This window comes from Hylobates moloch, unplaced genomic scaffold (genome assembly GCF_009828535.3).
Source record: "Hylobates moloch isolate HMO894 unplaced genomic scaffold, HMol_V3 SCAFFOLD_18, whole genome shotgun sequence".
NCBI lineage: Eukaryota > Metazoa > Chordata > Mammalia > Primates > Hylobatidae > Hylobates > Hylobates moloch.
The window spans coordinates 70,072,864-70,087,241 of record NW_026652293.1 but is presented as its reverse complement, the minus strand read 5'-3'; the positions used below and the strand labels follow the sequence as shown (position 1 = coordinate 70,087,241).

General features: G+C 39.7%; 1 protein-coding gene across 6 annotated transcripts in view; it reads right to left on the bottom strand.

The window, feature by feature from the left end:
* RYR2 (ryanodine receptor 2) overlaps positions 1 to 14,378 on the bottom strand; it is a 799,701-nt gene that overhangs the window by 323,204 nt on the left and 462,119 nt on the right. For all 6 annotated transcript variants that reach the window (XM_032137647.2, XM_032137648.2, XM_058430777.1 and 3 more), the window contains one exon: positions 12,104 to 12,207. In XM_032137647.2, the coding sequence (XP_031993538.1) occupies positions 12,104 to 12,207 (104 nt within the window). The remainder of the gene's footprint in view (positions 1 to 12,103; positions 12,208 to 14,378) is intronic.

The following is a 14,378-nucleotide window of genomic DNA, read 5'->3' as shown; positions in this document are numbered from 1 at the left end:
GCCTCCCAAAGTGCTGGGATTATAGGTCTGAGCCACCATGCCCAGCTGTTTTGCCAATTTTTAAATCAGGCTTTGTGTATTCTTATTATTGAGTTATAAGATTTCTATATATATTCTGGATACAAGTCCTTTGTTAGGATTGGTATGATTTACTACAAATCCTATTAATACAATTGTGCTTGATTCACAAATATTCTCTCCCAGCTGGTAGCCTGTCTCTTCATTTTCTTAATGGCTTCTTTTGAAGTACAGAAAGTTTTATTTTAATTAACTCCAATGGATGGACTGTTTTCTTTAATATATCATGTTTTGAATATTATATCTAAGTACTCGTTGCCTAATCCACAGAGGTTTTAAAATGGGAGCAATGGATTATATTTAAAATATATTTATTAACACTACAACCATATCAAGTTCTTTGTTTGAATGAAGTGTTTGGTTTCTGTATCATCTTTATTAAATCACTTTATTTGATGATTAAACATTGTTTAACTCATTTTTTTTTTTAAAGTCTGCTGAAGGGTGGTGAGAGAAAGAGCACACTATAAGTTGGAAGTGCAAAGCTGATAGAAAGACTAGAAAAGCACAAAATAAGGGAAGCAAGAAAGGATTAGTTGGGAGTGGGTTCTTGGCCTTACATGCATTCAGTAAATATTTGCTAGATTAAGCAGCAGGGATTGGTAATGTAGCATTTTAGAACTTAAACTACATAGCTGCAGAAAAGCAAACAGGCTGTTAGGATGCAAATGTGAGGCACCCTGTAGATAGGCATTTGGTATGTAAAAACCCAGTTACTGACTGAGCTTTATCATTTATTTATTAATTCATTCATCCGATGAATATTTACTGAGCTCTACGTAAAATTTGAAAAATGGTAACGAAAACCAAGTGAGATGCCTGCTCTCATGAAACATATGGTCTGGTGGAGTACAGAGGCAACCATGTAATTCCCACACACAGGGAAAGCTTCTATACTGGGAGTACAGAAAGGATGAGTACCTTTAGACGTAAAATTGTTGAGTCAAGGAACTCAGACAACATGTTCAAAAGAAGTGAACCTGACCTTAGATCTGGCAAGCTTGTCCAACCCGCGGCCTGCGGGCTACATGCAGCCTAGTTCAGCTCTTTGAATGTGGCCCAACACAAATTCACAAACTTTCTTAAAATATTATGAGATTTTTTTGTGTGATTTTTAAAATTTAGCTCATCAGCTATTCTTAGTGTTATAGTGTATTTTATGTGTGGCCCAAGACAATTCTTCTTCCGCTATGGCCCAGGGAAGCCAGCAGATTGGACAGCCCTGATCCAAAGGATGAGAGCCAGGCATAGAAAACAGCATTCCACATCACACACCGGGGCCTGTTGTGGGGTGGGGGGAGGGGGGAGGGATAGCATTAGGAAATATACCTAATGTTAAATGACGAGTTAATGGGTGCAGCACACCAACATGGCACATGGATACATATGTAACTAACCTGCACGTTGTGCACATGTACCCTAAAACTTGAATTATAATAAAAAAAAAAAGAAAGAAAAGAGCATTCCAAGAAGAGGACGTGTGGAAGATCTTGTGGTAGAATGGAATGCATGGACAGGCAAGCAACACAAAGGTCAGTGTGACTGCAAGCAAGAGTACAAGGGCAGCCTCACTTACAAGGAGGCTGGTGAGAGGGGAGGCCTGAGATTTTTGGATACTTTGGCAAATTAAAGCACCATATTTAACTTAAAAGCAATGAAAAGCCATTAAGGGATTTTTTTTTTTTTTTATGTATTTATTTATTTATTTTTTTTTGAGATGGAGTCTCGCTCTGTCACCCAGGCTGGAGTGCAGCAGCATGATCTCAGCTCGCTGCAACCTCTGCCTCCTGGGTTCAAGCAATTCTCCTGCCTCATCCTCCCGAGCAGCTGGGATTACAGGCACCTGCCATGACGCTTGGCTAATTTTTGTCATTTTAGTAGAGACAGGGTTTCACCATGTTGGCCAGGCTGGTCTTGAACTCCTGACCTCAGATGATCCACCTGCCTCGGCCTCCCAAAGTGCTGAGATTACAGGCCCACCTGATCTCAGGTGACCCACCGTGCCCAGCCCCGTTAAGGGATTTTAAATAGAAAGATTGACATGGTCACCTTAATATTTCAAATGAATACACTGGCTACAAAGTACAGAATAGATAGAGGTGCTATTGCATTCTGTTTGCTAGTATTTTTGTTGAGGACTGTTGTGTCTATGTTAATCAGGGATATTGGTCTGTAGTTTTCTTTTTTTGTTGTGTCCTTGTCTGGTTTTGGTACCAGGGTGATACCGGCTTCATAGAGCGGTTAGGGAGAATTTCCTGCTCCTTGATTTTTTTTGAAACAGTTTCAGGAGGATTGACACTAGTTCTGTGTCTGTTAGGTAAAATTCATCTGTAAATGCATCTGATCCTGGGCTTTTCATTGTTGGGACACTTTTTATTGCCGATTCAATCTTTTCTTTTTTTGGAGACAGAGTCTCACTCTGTCACCTAGGCTAAAGTGCAGTGGCACAATCCCGGCTTATCACAAACTCTGTCTCCCAGGTTAAAGCAATTCTCCTGCCTCAGCCTCCTGAGTAGCTGGGATTACTGGTGTGCACCACCACACTTGGCTAATTTTTGTATTTTTAATAAAGTCAGGGTTTCGCCATGTTGGCCAGGCTCATCTGGAACTCCTGACCTCAAGTGATCCACCCACCTCAGCCTCCCAAAGTGCTGGGATTACAGGCATGAGCCACCACACCTGGCCACTGATTCAGTCTTGCTACTTGTTATTGCTCTGTTCAGGTTTTCAATTTCTTCCTGGTTCAGTCTTAGGAGGGAGGCTGTATATTTTCAGAAATTAAGTGGGTTTTATAACAGGGACACAAAGATTGTTCAACATCTGCAAATCAATAAATGTGATACGTTGCAAAAACAGAACCAACAACAAATGCCATATGAGCATCTCAATAGGTACAGAAAAAGCATTTGATAAAATTCAGTATCGCTTCATAATAAGAACTCTCAATAAACAAGGGATAGAAGGAACATATCTCAAAATAATAAAGGCCATATACAACAATCCAACAGCTAACATTATGCTGAATAGTGAAAGTTGAAAACTTTCCCTCTAAGAACTGGAATAAAACAAGGATATTTACTTTCACCACTCCTATTCATTACAGTACTGGAAGGCCTTGCCAGAGCAATTAGGCAGCGGAAAGAAATAAATGGCATCTAAACCGGAAAAAACGAAGTCTAATTATCCTTGTTCGCTGACAATTTGATCTTATGTCAAGAAAAACCTAAAGATGCCACAAAACCTCTTATTTGATAAATGAATTCAGTAAAGTTGCAGCATGTAAAATCAATGTACAAAAATTGGTAGCATATCTATAGACCAGTAACAATCTAAGAAACAAATCTAGGAGGCAATCCTATTTACAATATCCACATAAAAATTAAAATACCTAATTGAAATACCTAAAATACCTAATTAAAATATATTTAACCAAGGAGGTGAAAGATCTATACAAGAGAAACTACAAAATTATAGATGATGCAAACAAACAGGAAAACAGCCCGTGATCAAGAATCTGAAGAATTAGTATAGTTAAAATGATGATATAGCCCAAAGCAATCCATAAATTCAATGCAACTCATATCAAAATACCAATGTCATTTTTCACAGAATTAGGGAAAAACAATCCTAAAATTCAAATGGAACAAGAAAGAGTCCAAATAGCCAAAGCAATCCTGAGGGGGAAAAAAAAGGAGGCATCATACTACCTGACTTCAAATTCTATTATAAGGCTATAGTAACCAACACAGCATGGTACTGGTATAAAAACAGACAAATAGATCAATGGAACAGAATAGAGAACCCAGAGATAAAGCTACATATTTACAGCCATATTTGCAGCTTTCACAAAGCCAACAAGAGCATACATTGGAGAAAGGATACACTCTTCAATAAATGTTGCTGGGAAAACTGGATGGCCACATGCAGAAGAGTAAAACTGGTCCCCTATCTCTCACCACGTACAAAAATCAACTCAAGAATGGTTAAGACTTAAACAAAAGACTCAAAATTATAAAAATACTAGAAGAAAATCTAGGGAAAACTCTTCTAAACATTGGTCTAGGCAAAGAATTTATGACTAAGACCTCAAAAACCCAGGCAACAGAAACAAAAATAGACAAACAAGACCTATTTAAACTAATAAGCTTCTGCAGAGTAAGAGAAAGAATCAACAGAGTGAAGAGACAACCTGCAGAATGCAAGCAAATATTTGCAACAATTCATCTGACATCAAACTACTCATTCATCCAGAAATACGCAAGAAACAAACAATTCAACAACAAGAAAAGCATCAAATAGTCTTAAAAAGTGGGCAAAGGACATGAATAGACATTTTTCAAAATAAGACATACAAATGGCTAACAGGTATATGAGAAAATGCTGAACATCACTAATCATCAGAGAAATGCAAACTAAAACCCAGATGAGATATCATCCTACACCAGTCAGAATGGCTATTATTAAAAATGCAAACAAACAAAAAAACAGATGTTGGCGAGGATGCAGAGAAAAGGGAACTCTTATGCACTGTTGGTGGCAACGTAAATTAGTACAGCCTCTATGAAAGAATAGTATAGAAACTTAACAGGGAACTAAAAATAAAACTGCCATTCAATCCAGCAATCCTACTATTGGATATCTACCCAAAGGAAAAGAAATCGATGTATCAAAAAGACACATGCACTTGTATGTTTATTGCGGGACTATTCACATCAGCAAAGAAATGGAAGGAACCTAAGTGTCCATCAGTGGATGAATAGATAAAGAAAATGTGGCATAAATACATAATGGACTATTATTTACGCAGTAAAGAAGAATGAAATCATGTATTTTGTAGCAACATGATTAGAACTGGGTCATTATTTTAAATGAAATAAGCTAGACCCAGAAAGGCAAATACCCATGTTCTCATTCATAAGTGGGTGTTAAAAAATCTGTACACATGGACATAGAGAGTGGAATGACAGTTAATGGAGACTTGGAAGAGTGAGGGGATTGGAAGGGAGTAGATGATGAGAAATTACTTAATGGGTGCAATATACATTAACTGGGTGATGGATACCCTCAAAGTCCTGACTTTTGTTACTTCATGCATGTAACAAAATTGCACATGTACCCTGTAAATTTGTACGATTTTTAAAAAGGCAAAAAAAAAAAGAATAGAAAAGAGTATCTAGGGTGTATTTCAATTGGATCTGTTGGGAGGATATTATAATTTCAGGTGGGAAATAGTGGTAGCTTAGACTAGGTTAGTATAGGGTGACAATCATGTTGGAGTTGATGATGTGGTGATAGTAACATTAGTAATGGAAGAAAATAAAGAAGTCAATGGATTATATCAATAGAAAGCCATGGGTGAAGGGAAGGGATGTGTCCAGGATGACTCTCAGATATCTGAGTTGTGTTCTGAGGGGCACTTGACACAACAAGAGAAGGAAACTGAAAGAAGCCTGAGATTCGAAGGTATAAAAAAGTCACAAAGTTTGAGGTACATTTGCAATATCTAAGCAAGTTGGCATCTGAGAATGTTATGCGCTGGATACCTTTTTAGGACTAGGTACATGACTGAATTTTAAAAAAAGTCATGCTGTGGACTTCGGGTGATAATGGTGTATCAGCGTAGGTTCATCAATTGTTATAAATGTACCACTTTCTTGAGGGCAGCTGCCTGTGGAAACAGGGGGCATATGAAAAGTCTGTATCTTCCTTTTAACTTTGCTGAGATCCTAAATCTGCTCTAAAAAATAAAGGTTTTTGTTTGTTTGTTTGTTTTTTTAATTATAGTTCCTGGCTTCATGGAGCTTACAGTCTAGAACAAGCTTTTCCAGCCCACAGCCCAGGATGGCTTTGAATGTGGCCCAACACAAATTCATAAACTTTCCTAAAACATTATGAGATCTTTTTGTGATTTTTGTTTTAGCTCATCAGCTATCATTAGTGTTAGTGTATTTTGTGTGTGGCCCAAGATAATTCTTCTTCCAATGTGGCCCAGGGAAGCCAAAAGATTGGACACCTCTGGTCTAGAAGGAAAGGCAAATATTAAATAACCTCAGAAAGTGATATTACAAATTGTGGTGAGAGTTATAAACACACTATCAGGTGTTATAAAGGAAGTGAAGGAAGTGGTGAGGAAATTCTTATCAGGGAAGTGATATTTAAATGAAGGCCTGAGGGATGAGTAGGGAGGAGCTCCTTTAAGGGTGAAATGAAGAATTTTCCAGGCAAAGGGAACAGAATAGGTGAGGCAGGAAAAAGTTTAACTCATAAACAGGAAGAGAACATGAGGGTTCGAACATAAGGAACAAGGCAAAGAGTGGTACAAGGCATGATGACAAACAGGAGGGGTGTCAGATTGTCTGCACCCTGAACACACCTGTGAAGATATCAGACTCCATTTAAGTTCCACGGAAGCCATTGAACAGTTTTAAGCAACATATGAATGAATGCATGTGTGTGTATGAACTCAGGCTGCTGGGTGCAGAATAAAGAGGGCAAGTGGGAGGACCAGTTAGGAGATGGCTATGGTAGTCTGGGTGACAGATGATGGTGGCTTGGACCAGATTGACTGCTGTGGAAAGGGAGGGTGGAGGAAGAGTGAGGTACACTTGGGAGGACCTGATGATGGGTTAGAAGTAGAAATGAAACAAAGGGAAGAGTCAAAGGTGATTCCCAGGTTCCTGGCATGTGTAGCAGGATGAATAGCCACGCATGTTGAAAGAACATCCTAAATGCAAATACAGGGGACATAAAGCTATATAGGTCTAGGTCACTTCTGATGCATCCAGGTCAATGGAATGATAGGACATACAATTCTGTCACTCAGAGCAGATGTCTGGGGTAGAGATGGACATTTGGGGAGGTATCAGCACCTGTGTGGTAATTAAGTCATGGAGTGGTGAGAATACCTTCAGAGAGTTTGCACACTGAGAAGAAATGGCCCAAGACTGAACATAAAGATTCACAACATTTAGAACTTGGGAAGATTGGCCAGGCACGGTGGCTCACACCTGTAATCCCAGCACTTTGAGAGGCCAAGACAGGTGGATCACCTGAGGCCAGGGGTTTGAGACTAGCCTGGCCAAGATGGAGAAACCCCATCTCTACAAAAAAATACAAAAGAAAAATTAACCAGAGGTGGTGGCAGGTGCCTGTAATCCCAGCTACTCAGGTGACTGAGGCAGGAGAATCGCTTGAACCTGGGAGGCAGAGGTTGCTGTGAGCTGAGATTGCGCAACTGCACTCCAGCCTAGGCAACAGAGCGAGACTCCTTCAAACAAACAAACAAACAAATAAGTAAGTAACTTGGGAAGATTGTTGCCAGCAAGAAACCAAAAAGAAGAAAGAAGAGGAGGAGGAAGAGACAGAAAAAGGAGAAGGATAAGGAGAAGAAGAGGAGGAAAAAGAAGAGGGAGAGAAGAAGGAGAATAGTGAGAAGAAGAGCGAGGAGAAGAAGGAAGAAGGAGAAGAAGAGGGAGAAGGAGAAGAGGGAGGAAGAGAAGAGGAAGGAAAAGAAGAGAGAAGAGAAGAAGAGGGAGGAGGAGAAGAGGGAGGAAGAGAAGAGGCAGGAGGAAGAGAAGGAGGAAGAGACGAGGAAGTAGGGGAAGGAGAAGAGGAAGTAGGGGAAGGAGAAGAGGAAGGAAGAGGAGAAGAAGAGGAAGAAGGGGAAGGAGAATAGGGAGAAGGAGAATAGGGAGAAGAAAAGGGAGAAGGAGAAGAGGGAGAGAGAGAAGAGGGAGGAGGAGAAGAGGGAGGAGGAGAAGAGGGAGAAGGAGGAGACAGAGAAGGAGAAGCAGAGGGAGGAGGAAAGAGGAAGAGAAGGAGAAGGAGGGGAAGGAAGGAAGGAAGGAAGGAAGGAAGGAAGGAAGGAAGGAAGGAAGGGAGGGACGGAGGAAGGAAGGGAGGGGAGGGGAAGGGGGTGGGTGATGGAGGGAGGGGAGGGAGGGGGAGAAGGAAGAGGAGGAAAAGAGGTATGAGAAACTAACTTGCTCTCTTGGACAAAAATTCTACCTCTCCCCTTATCAGTTATTTGTCCCCCTTCCATACTGCTTTCCTCTCCATCCCTGTGTCCTGGGTCCCTACTATTCCTCCCACCCTTCACCACATATGTGCACAAGCACACTACATCATCTAAAAATAATTTTCAGGAAAAATACTTGGCCAGGAGGAAAAATATCATTGTAGTGTCACTATATTTTTGTTAACTTCCAAAGAAATAAATTCTATGAATGTGTATTATATGTCAATTAAAAATCCTTATATCAATTATTTCTAAAATGTGAGCTGTTTATTCAGAAATTAAGATCTGGAATTTGGAAAATAATAAAAACGAAACCAGAAACTGAACCTTTGGTAACACTGATCACATTTGAGGGTCATCTGGCAGGCATGATCTGCCAAGCTGTGCTGTTCTGAGAGTGTTACAATTTTGCAGTACTGTACGATACACAGATGATGATAGAAGTCTAAAGTTGTCATTGTCAACAATTTACGTAAGAAAAAAATCATAGAAACAGCATCCAAAATTCATATTTCATTAAATTGCTCCTCAATCCAAAATAAGGGATATTCTGGAATAATTTCTTGCTTATTTGTTATTTGGAACTTCTAAAGATGTAAACAAATGAAGCTGTTCATCCCTCCCATGATATATTTATTAAACAAACAAAAAACCTAGACTGTGCTTCCTCTCAGACATATGGTGTTAAAGGCTTTATTGATATCCTATTAGTTAGTCCCTATAATAATTCCATGAAGCAAATACATTATGATCCTCATTTTACTAAGGAGAAGAAAACCTAGGGTTCAGAGGAATTGAGTGACTCCAGCAACATTTCCTTGGTGGACCAAGCCCTTAAGTCCAGACGACCCAACTCCAGAGTCTATGTTCTTACCTACGCTGCTCTGGGACCTGCCAATTAAATAAGTGAATAAAGGAAATATAGGAAGAAAGTACTGTACTTTCTCTAAACCCCTGGAATTGGGCATGGTACGAATGTTAGACAAGTATAGGTGTTTTCCCCTAATTTGATTTGTAAATAAATAAATAAAAATCAGTCCATCATAAAACCATATAAACTAGCTATAAGAAAATCGACAAAGAAACGTTAAGCATCTGCTTGTGAAGAGGGTGATTTACATTCATCAGAGAGAATAAAACCACAGTGCGTGCAGTCTGCAGATTAACCAAACCAGCCACCAGCGGCTGTTAGGTATGACACTGGATTACATGTAATAGTCAAAGGCACAACATGCTAAATGCAAATACAGAGATTTCTACAGTCCAGGATTTACTCTCTGCTATAGCTGGCTTAGCGGTCAATTGCTAAAATGATAGGAAATGCACTGCAAATTTAAATTATGTTAGACCATGACCTTTCAATAAAACATTCTGTTGTAAAAGATGAAGAAATAATGAGCTGCCATGAATTACTAAGCTAAATATACAAGCCTCACGTCAAGAGCGCAAAGGAAGATCAGAGATGCTGAATCCACGTACCCAGGACACAGGGCTCATTATGCATTCTTTATTACAAGCAAACCTTGTCATTTTTAACCTTTAGGTTCTCAATTTACTTGATGTGTATATATTGCTTTTTCTTTTAAGTTCCTAGTAGATCCTAAGCTCAATCTATGCCTAATGTGTTTATTTACATGATAATCTGCATCCTTGAGGATATAGAGTTATATATCACTTAACGATGGGGATATACTCTAAGAAATGGGTCTTTAGGTGATTTCATCATTATGTGAACATTATAGAGTATATTTGTACAAACCTAGATCATAGAGCCTACTACACACCTAAGCTATGCAATATAGCCTATTGCTGGTAGGCTACAAACTTGTACATGTTACTTCACCAAATACTGTAGACAATTGTAATACAATGGTAAGTATTTGGGTATCTAAATATAGAAAAGGTAGTGTGTTGCACTAGGATGTTATGACAACTATGATGTCGTGATAGGAATTTTTCAGCTCCTTTATAATCGCATGGCCACCATCATATACGCAGTCCATCATTGAGTCAAACACTGTTAGGCAGCTCATGACTATATACCTGAGCCCAAATCCTAGAATTTGAAATGTGGTTTAAATTTTATGTTCCGGGTCCCTGGTAAAATAATTTCAGTGGAAATAACTCCTTACTACGCTTAACAAAACTGAAACAAACAAAAAGGACTATAGTTTTGTACATAATATAAAAACATATTAGGATTTAAGTGACCTATTTGAACAAATCCAGTTCTATAGGACATCAAGGATGGAAAGAGGACAAGAGTAAAGTTACTGGCTTTGCAAAAATATTCTCTTTACTTTTCTATATCAAAATTTGAAATTATATTCCTTCCTTTGTTCCATTTCAGTCCCATTATTCCGTCTGCAAAGGTAAGGGGCAAAATCAAGAGGTCAACTGGCAACAATCACTAAAAATCAAATTTGCCTTTACTGGGTGATATAAAATACTCTACAGTAGCTTTTCTCAAAATATGTGCTCAGGCTGGATGCAGTGGCAAGCTCTTGTAGTCCTAGATACCCAGACTGGGCCAGAGAATCACTTGAACCCTGGAGTTGGAGGCTGCAGTGCACCATGATCAAGCCTGTGAATTGCTATTGCTCTGAGGACAGAGAATCACTTGAACCCAGGAGTCGGAGGCTGCAGTGCGCCATGATCAAGCCTGTGGGCTCCTTTTAAATTTATTTTTATTACTATTATTTTTGAGACAGTGTCCTGCTCTGTCATCCAGGCTGGAGTGCAGTGACATGATCACAGCTCATTGGAGCCTTAATCTCCCAGGCTCAATCCATCCTCCCACCTCAGCCTCCGAGTAGCTGGGACTACAGGTGTGCGCCATTATGCCCAGATAAGTTTTACATTTTTTGTTGACATAGGATCTCACTATGTAGCCCAGGATAGTCTCAAACTCCTGGGCTCAAGGCATCCTGGCCTTGGCCTCCCGAAGGGCTGGGATAACAGGCACAAGCCACTGTGCCCAGCTGACTTTGGCTCCTTAAAAAACTAAAACAAAACCAAAGATATGGTGCTCAGATAAATAGTCCTCATAGGTATGCTCTGAAAAGAGGCTGCTATGGTCAAATCAGTTTAGGAAATACCATATACAGACTTCACCTCAAAGGTCTGAAAAGTCCACCAGCAAAAATTTTTAAAGTATTTAACTCTTTGAATTTAGCATCTTTTAAATATATTAAATCAGTGCTTCTCAAATTACCTATGGTGAAGAACTAATTTTCTTTTAATATTCGGTCTATTGTGGTTCTTCTGATATAATACAATAGAATTATTAGGGAATTGAACCCAGGAGTCGGAGGCTGCAGTGCGCCATGATCAAGCCTGTGAATTGCCATTGCTCTTAGGACAGAGAATCACTTGAACCCAGGAGTTGGAGGCTGCAGTGCGCCATGATCAAGCCTGTGAATTGCCATTGCTCGCCAGCCTGGGCAACATAGTAAGACTCTGGCTCCTTTTAAATTTATTTTTATTACTATTATTTTTGAGACAGTGTTAGGAAAATTCAGTTTCTTTACTGAATTTTCAAAATGAAGACATATAGGCTATGACCTCACATTTCTTAAATTATTAGATTCAATATGTGTAAAATTGCTTCCCTAAATTGGTATAGAAGTTTATAAACACTTACTCTTAATATCTTATTTAGTCACAAACCAGTAACAATTTGTGACTGGCCCAGTCCCAGTCCACAGCCCGCATTCTGTGGACCTGTATCCTATCAGATCACAAAATCCTCGTCATCCATAATACTCATAAACATCTGTAGGACACCCTTTGCGAAATACTGATGTAGAACAAGAGGACATAAATTAACAGGGCCAAAGTCTTATTCTCAACAAATACTGATCCAATCCACTTACGCATTATAGAAAGTTCTAGCTGGAATTAAAAATCACTTCACAGCTCAGTTAACATATAGAATCAATACCTGTTTTTTGTTTTTTTTTTTTCAGGGAAGGCAGGTTGGAAAATAGAAACAGTTAAGAAACTCACTTCAGGGTCTCAAGCGACATTTGTAAGTTGTAATTGCGCTCCTGTTCAGGCAGCTTGGAGAACTCCACCAGGCATGGATGTTGTCTCTTGTTGTCATCTCTAACCTGAAACAGGACAGGAAATTGGCATATAATAGTCTCCAATGCCAGGCACTAGCAATGGAATTCAACTGTGTGGTAGAAAGTGGAGGTGAAAGGCAAGAAGGAACACCCAGATCCTCACCCCCACAAAGCTGCCCCCACAACCTCTCAGGCACAGTGAGTATCTGAGGTCACTGGTAAAAGCTGCCATTACCTTCGTTCCTTCCCTTCTGTTTGGCAGAGCTTCCATGAACCCCCGCCATGCAGACTTCTACCCCAGATTCCCACAGCTCCTTGCAGCATTTGCTTATATCTTACTTTCTCAGGGAGGTTTACCCTGCCCACTTGCCTAATTAGGACAGTCTGCCTGCCCAGCTTACTCTTTTTTTTTTTTTGGTCCATACACCTTCTAACAGATTGGATTTATTGAGTTACTGGGCTATTGTCTGTCTCCGTGAATTAGAAGATCAAAAATGGAAAGATTTTGGTCTCTTTTGTTCTTTGATGTGTCCCAAACACCTTAAACATGCCTGGTATGTCCTAGGCACTTGACACATGTTTTATAAATTGAAATAAATCCTGTATAAGAAGGATGTGGCAATGACTTAGTTTTAATTCATAGTAATTTTCCTGTATAGAACCAAACTGATTACAGACATCAATTAACAACAGGACTGACTGACATCAACACTTTGAGGTGGTTCTAGCTGTTCATTTTACCCCCTGCATGTTACCTCCTGATCTCACAAATCACCCTACTACCTTCGCAAAATCCATTAGCATCATATGCAGGTGGTTTTTATATTAATTCTTGAAACTGTATATTAGCAATCACATTAAACTAAATGCAAGGTTTTAGGAATGAATTAATGAGAAAGATGTTCTCTCTCCTTGCATTAGTAATTAGGTTTGTTATCTTCTCAGAGACCTAAATCGCCTCGGCATTAATGCCGTGGCAGCACCTAGATGGCAGCCATAGGCTGTCAGGGAACAAATTAGTTCATGAGCATCATTACCAGGTCCTATAAATGCCACACGAGAAGGACAGAAACATGAGGGAGCTTTTTTTTTTTTAAGTCTTCAGCAGTCACCAAGTTAGAAATGATGTATTTATTCCTTTCTTTCTGGTCATCATTACGAATGAACAAGACTTATATAGAATCATATATTAGATATACTTATTGGATTGCAGAACTTTGAAAGTGAAATTGAGTTACGTAATTTTACTCTAAACTCTAAATCTCTAACCCTACAAACGAAACATAAAATGAACATTTATGAAATGAATGTGTCTGAACCGGGAAATAATCTCCCTATTTAGGTCATCTCCACTTTGTCTCTACTCTCTATACCAGCATAACCAACACCATCATCTCCTCAAGTGTCTAAATGAAACCAGAAATCTGCGCAGATTCCCTTCCTTCTCCTGCTACATCCCATACGTGAACATCGAAACATCTCCTGCAATCACGTCTCTCTATCCCCACTGCGGGGCTCTGAGTCACCTCTCACTTGAGGGTACCTGTGCCCTCTCCCTGTCTCTCTTCCTGCCTCCAGGCTCTCTGCTTTTCCACATTCACAGCAGAGCTTCTTTTGAAAGCAGACGTAAGCCTGTCACCTTCCTGCTAAGCATTTTTCAATGCTCTTTAGCCCCCTACAGAATAAAATCATCTCTTTCCCAAGCCTTTTGTGACACACTTCCTGCATACATGGCCTGGCTTCCCACCTCTTCTCTGCACCACAGCAGAGGTGTCCTCTTGCAACACTGCGCTACTGAAAGGTCATAGCTAATGTCCTGTCTCTTCTGCCTCCTCGCTTTTACACATGCCAGGTCCTCTGCCTACTACACGGTCATGCTTTCTGATTGCCAGCTATCTTGTACACATCCTTCAGTCTTGGATCAAATATTTACCTCCTCCTGGAAGCCTTCCCTGATTTCCCTGGGAAGAGCTAAATATTACTTCCTTACTCTGTAATTGTTTGCCTACCAATCATTCAACTAAACAGGAAGCGCCGAGAAGGCAAACACAATACCTTAAAAGTCAAGGTCTTTTCAAAATCGGGTCCCCAGTACTAAACACACCAGGCAAACAGTAGACATACAATAAATGTTAAAGGGACGAATAAATGATAGACTGATCTGTCTTGTTATTCCATAAAATAGAGCCCTTGCATCATGCTCCTGGGAAATATAT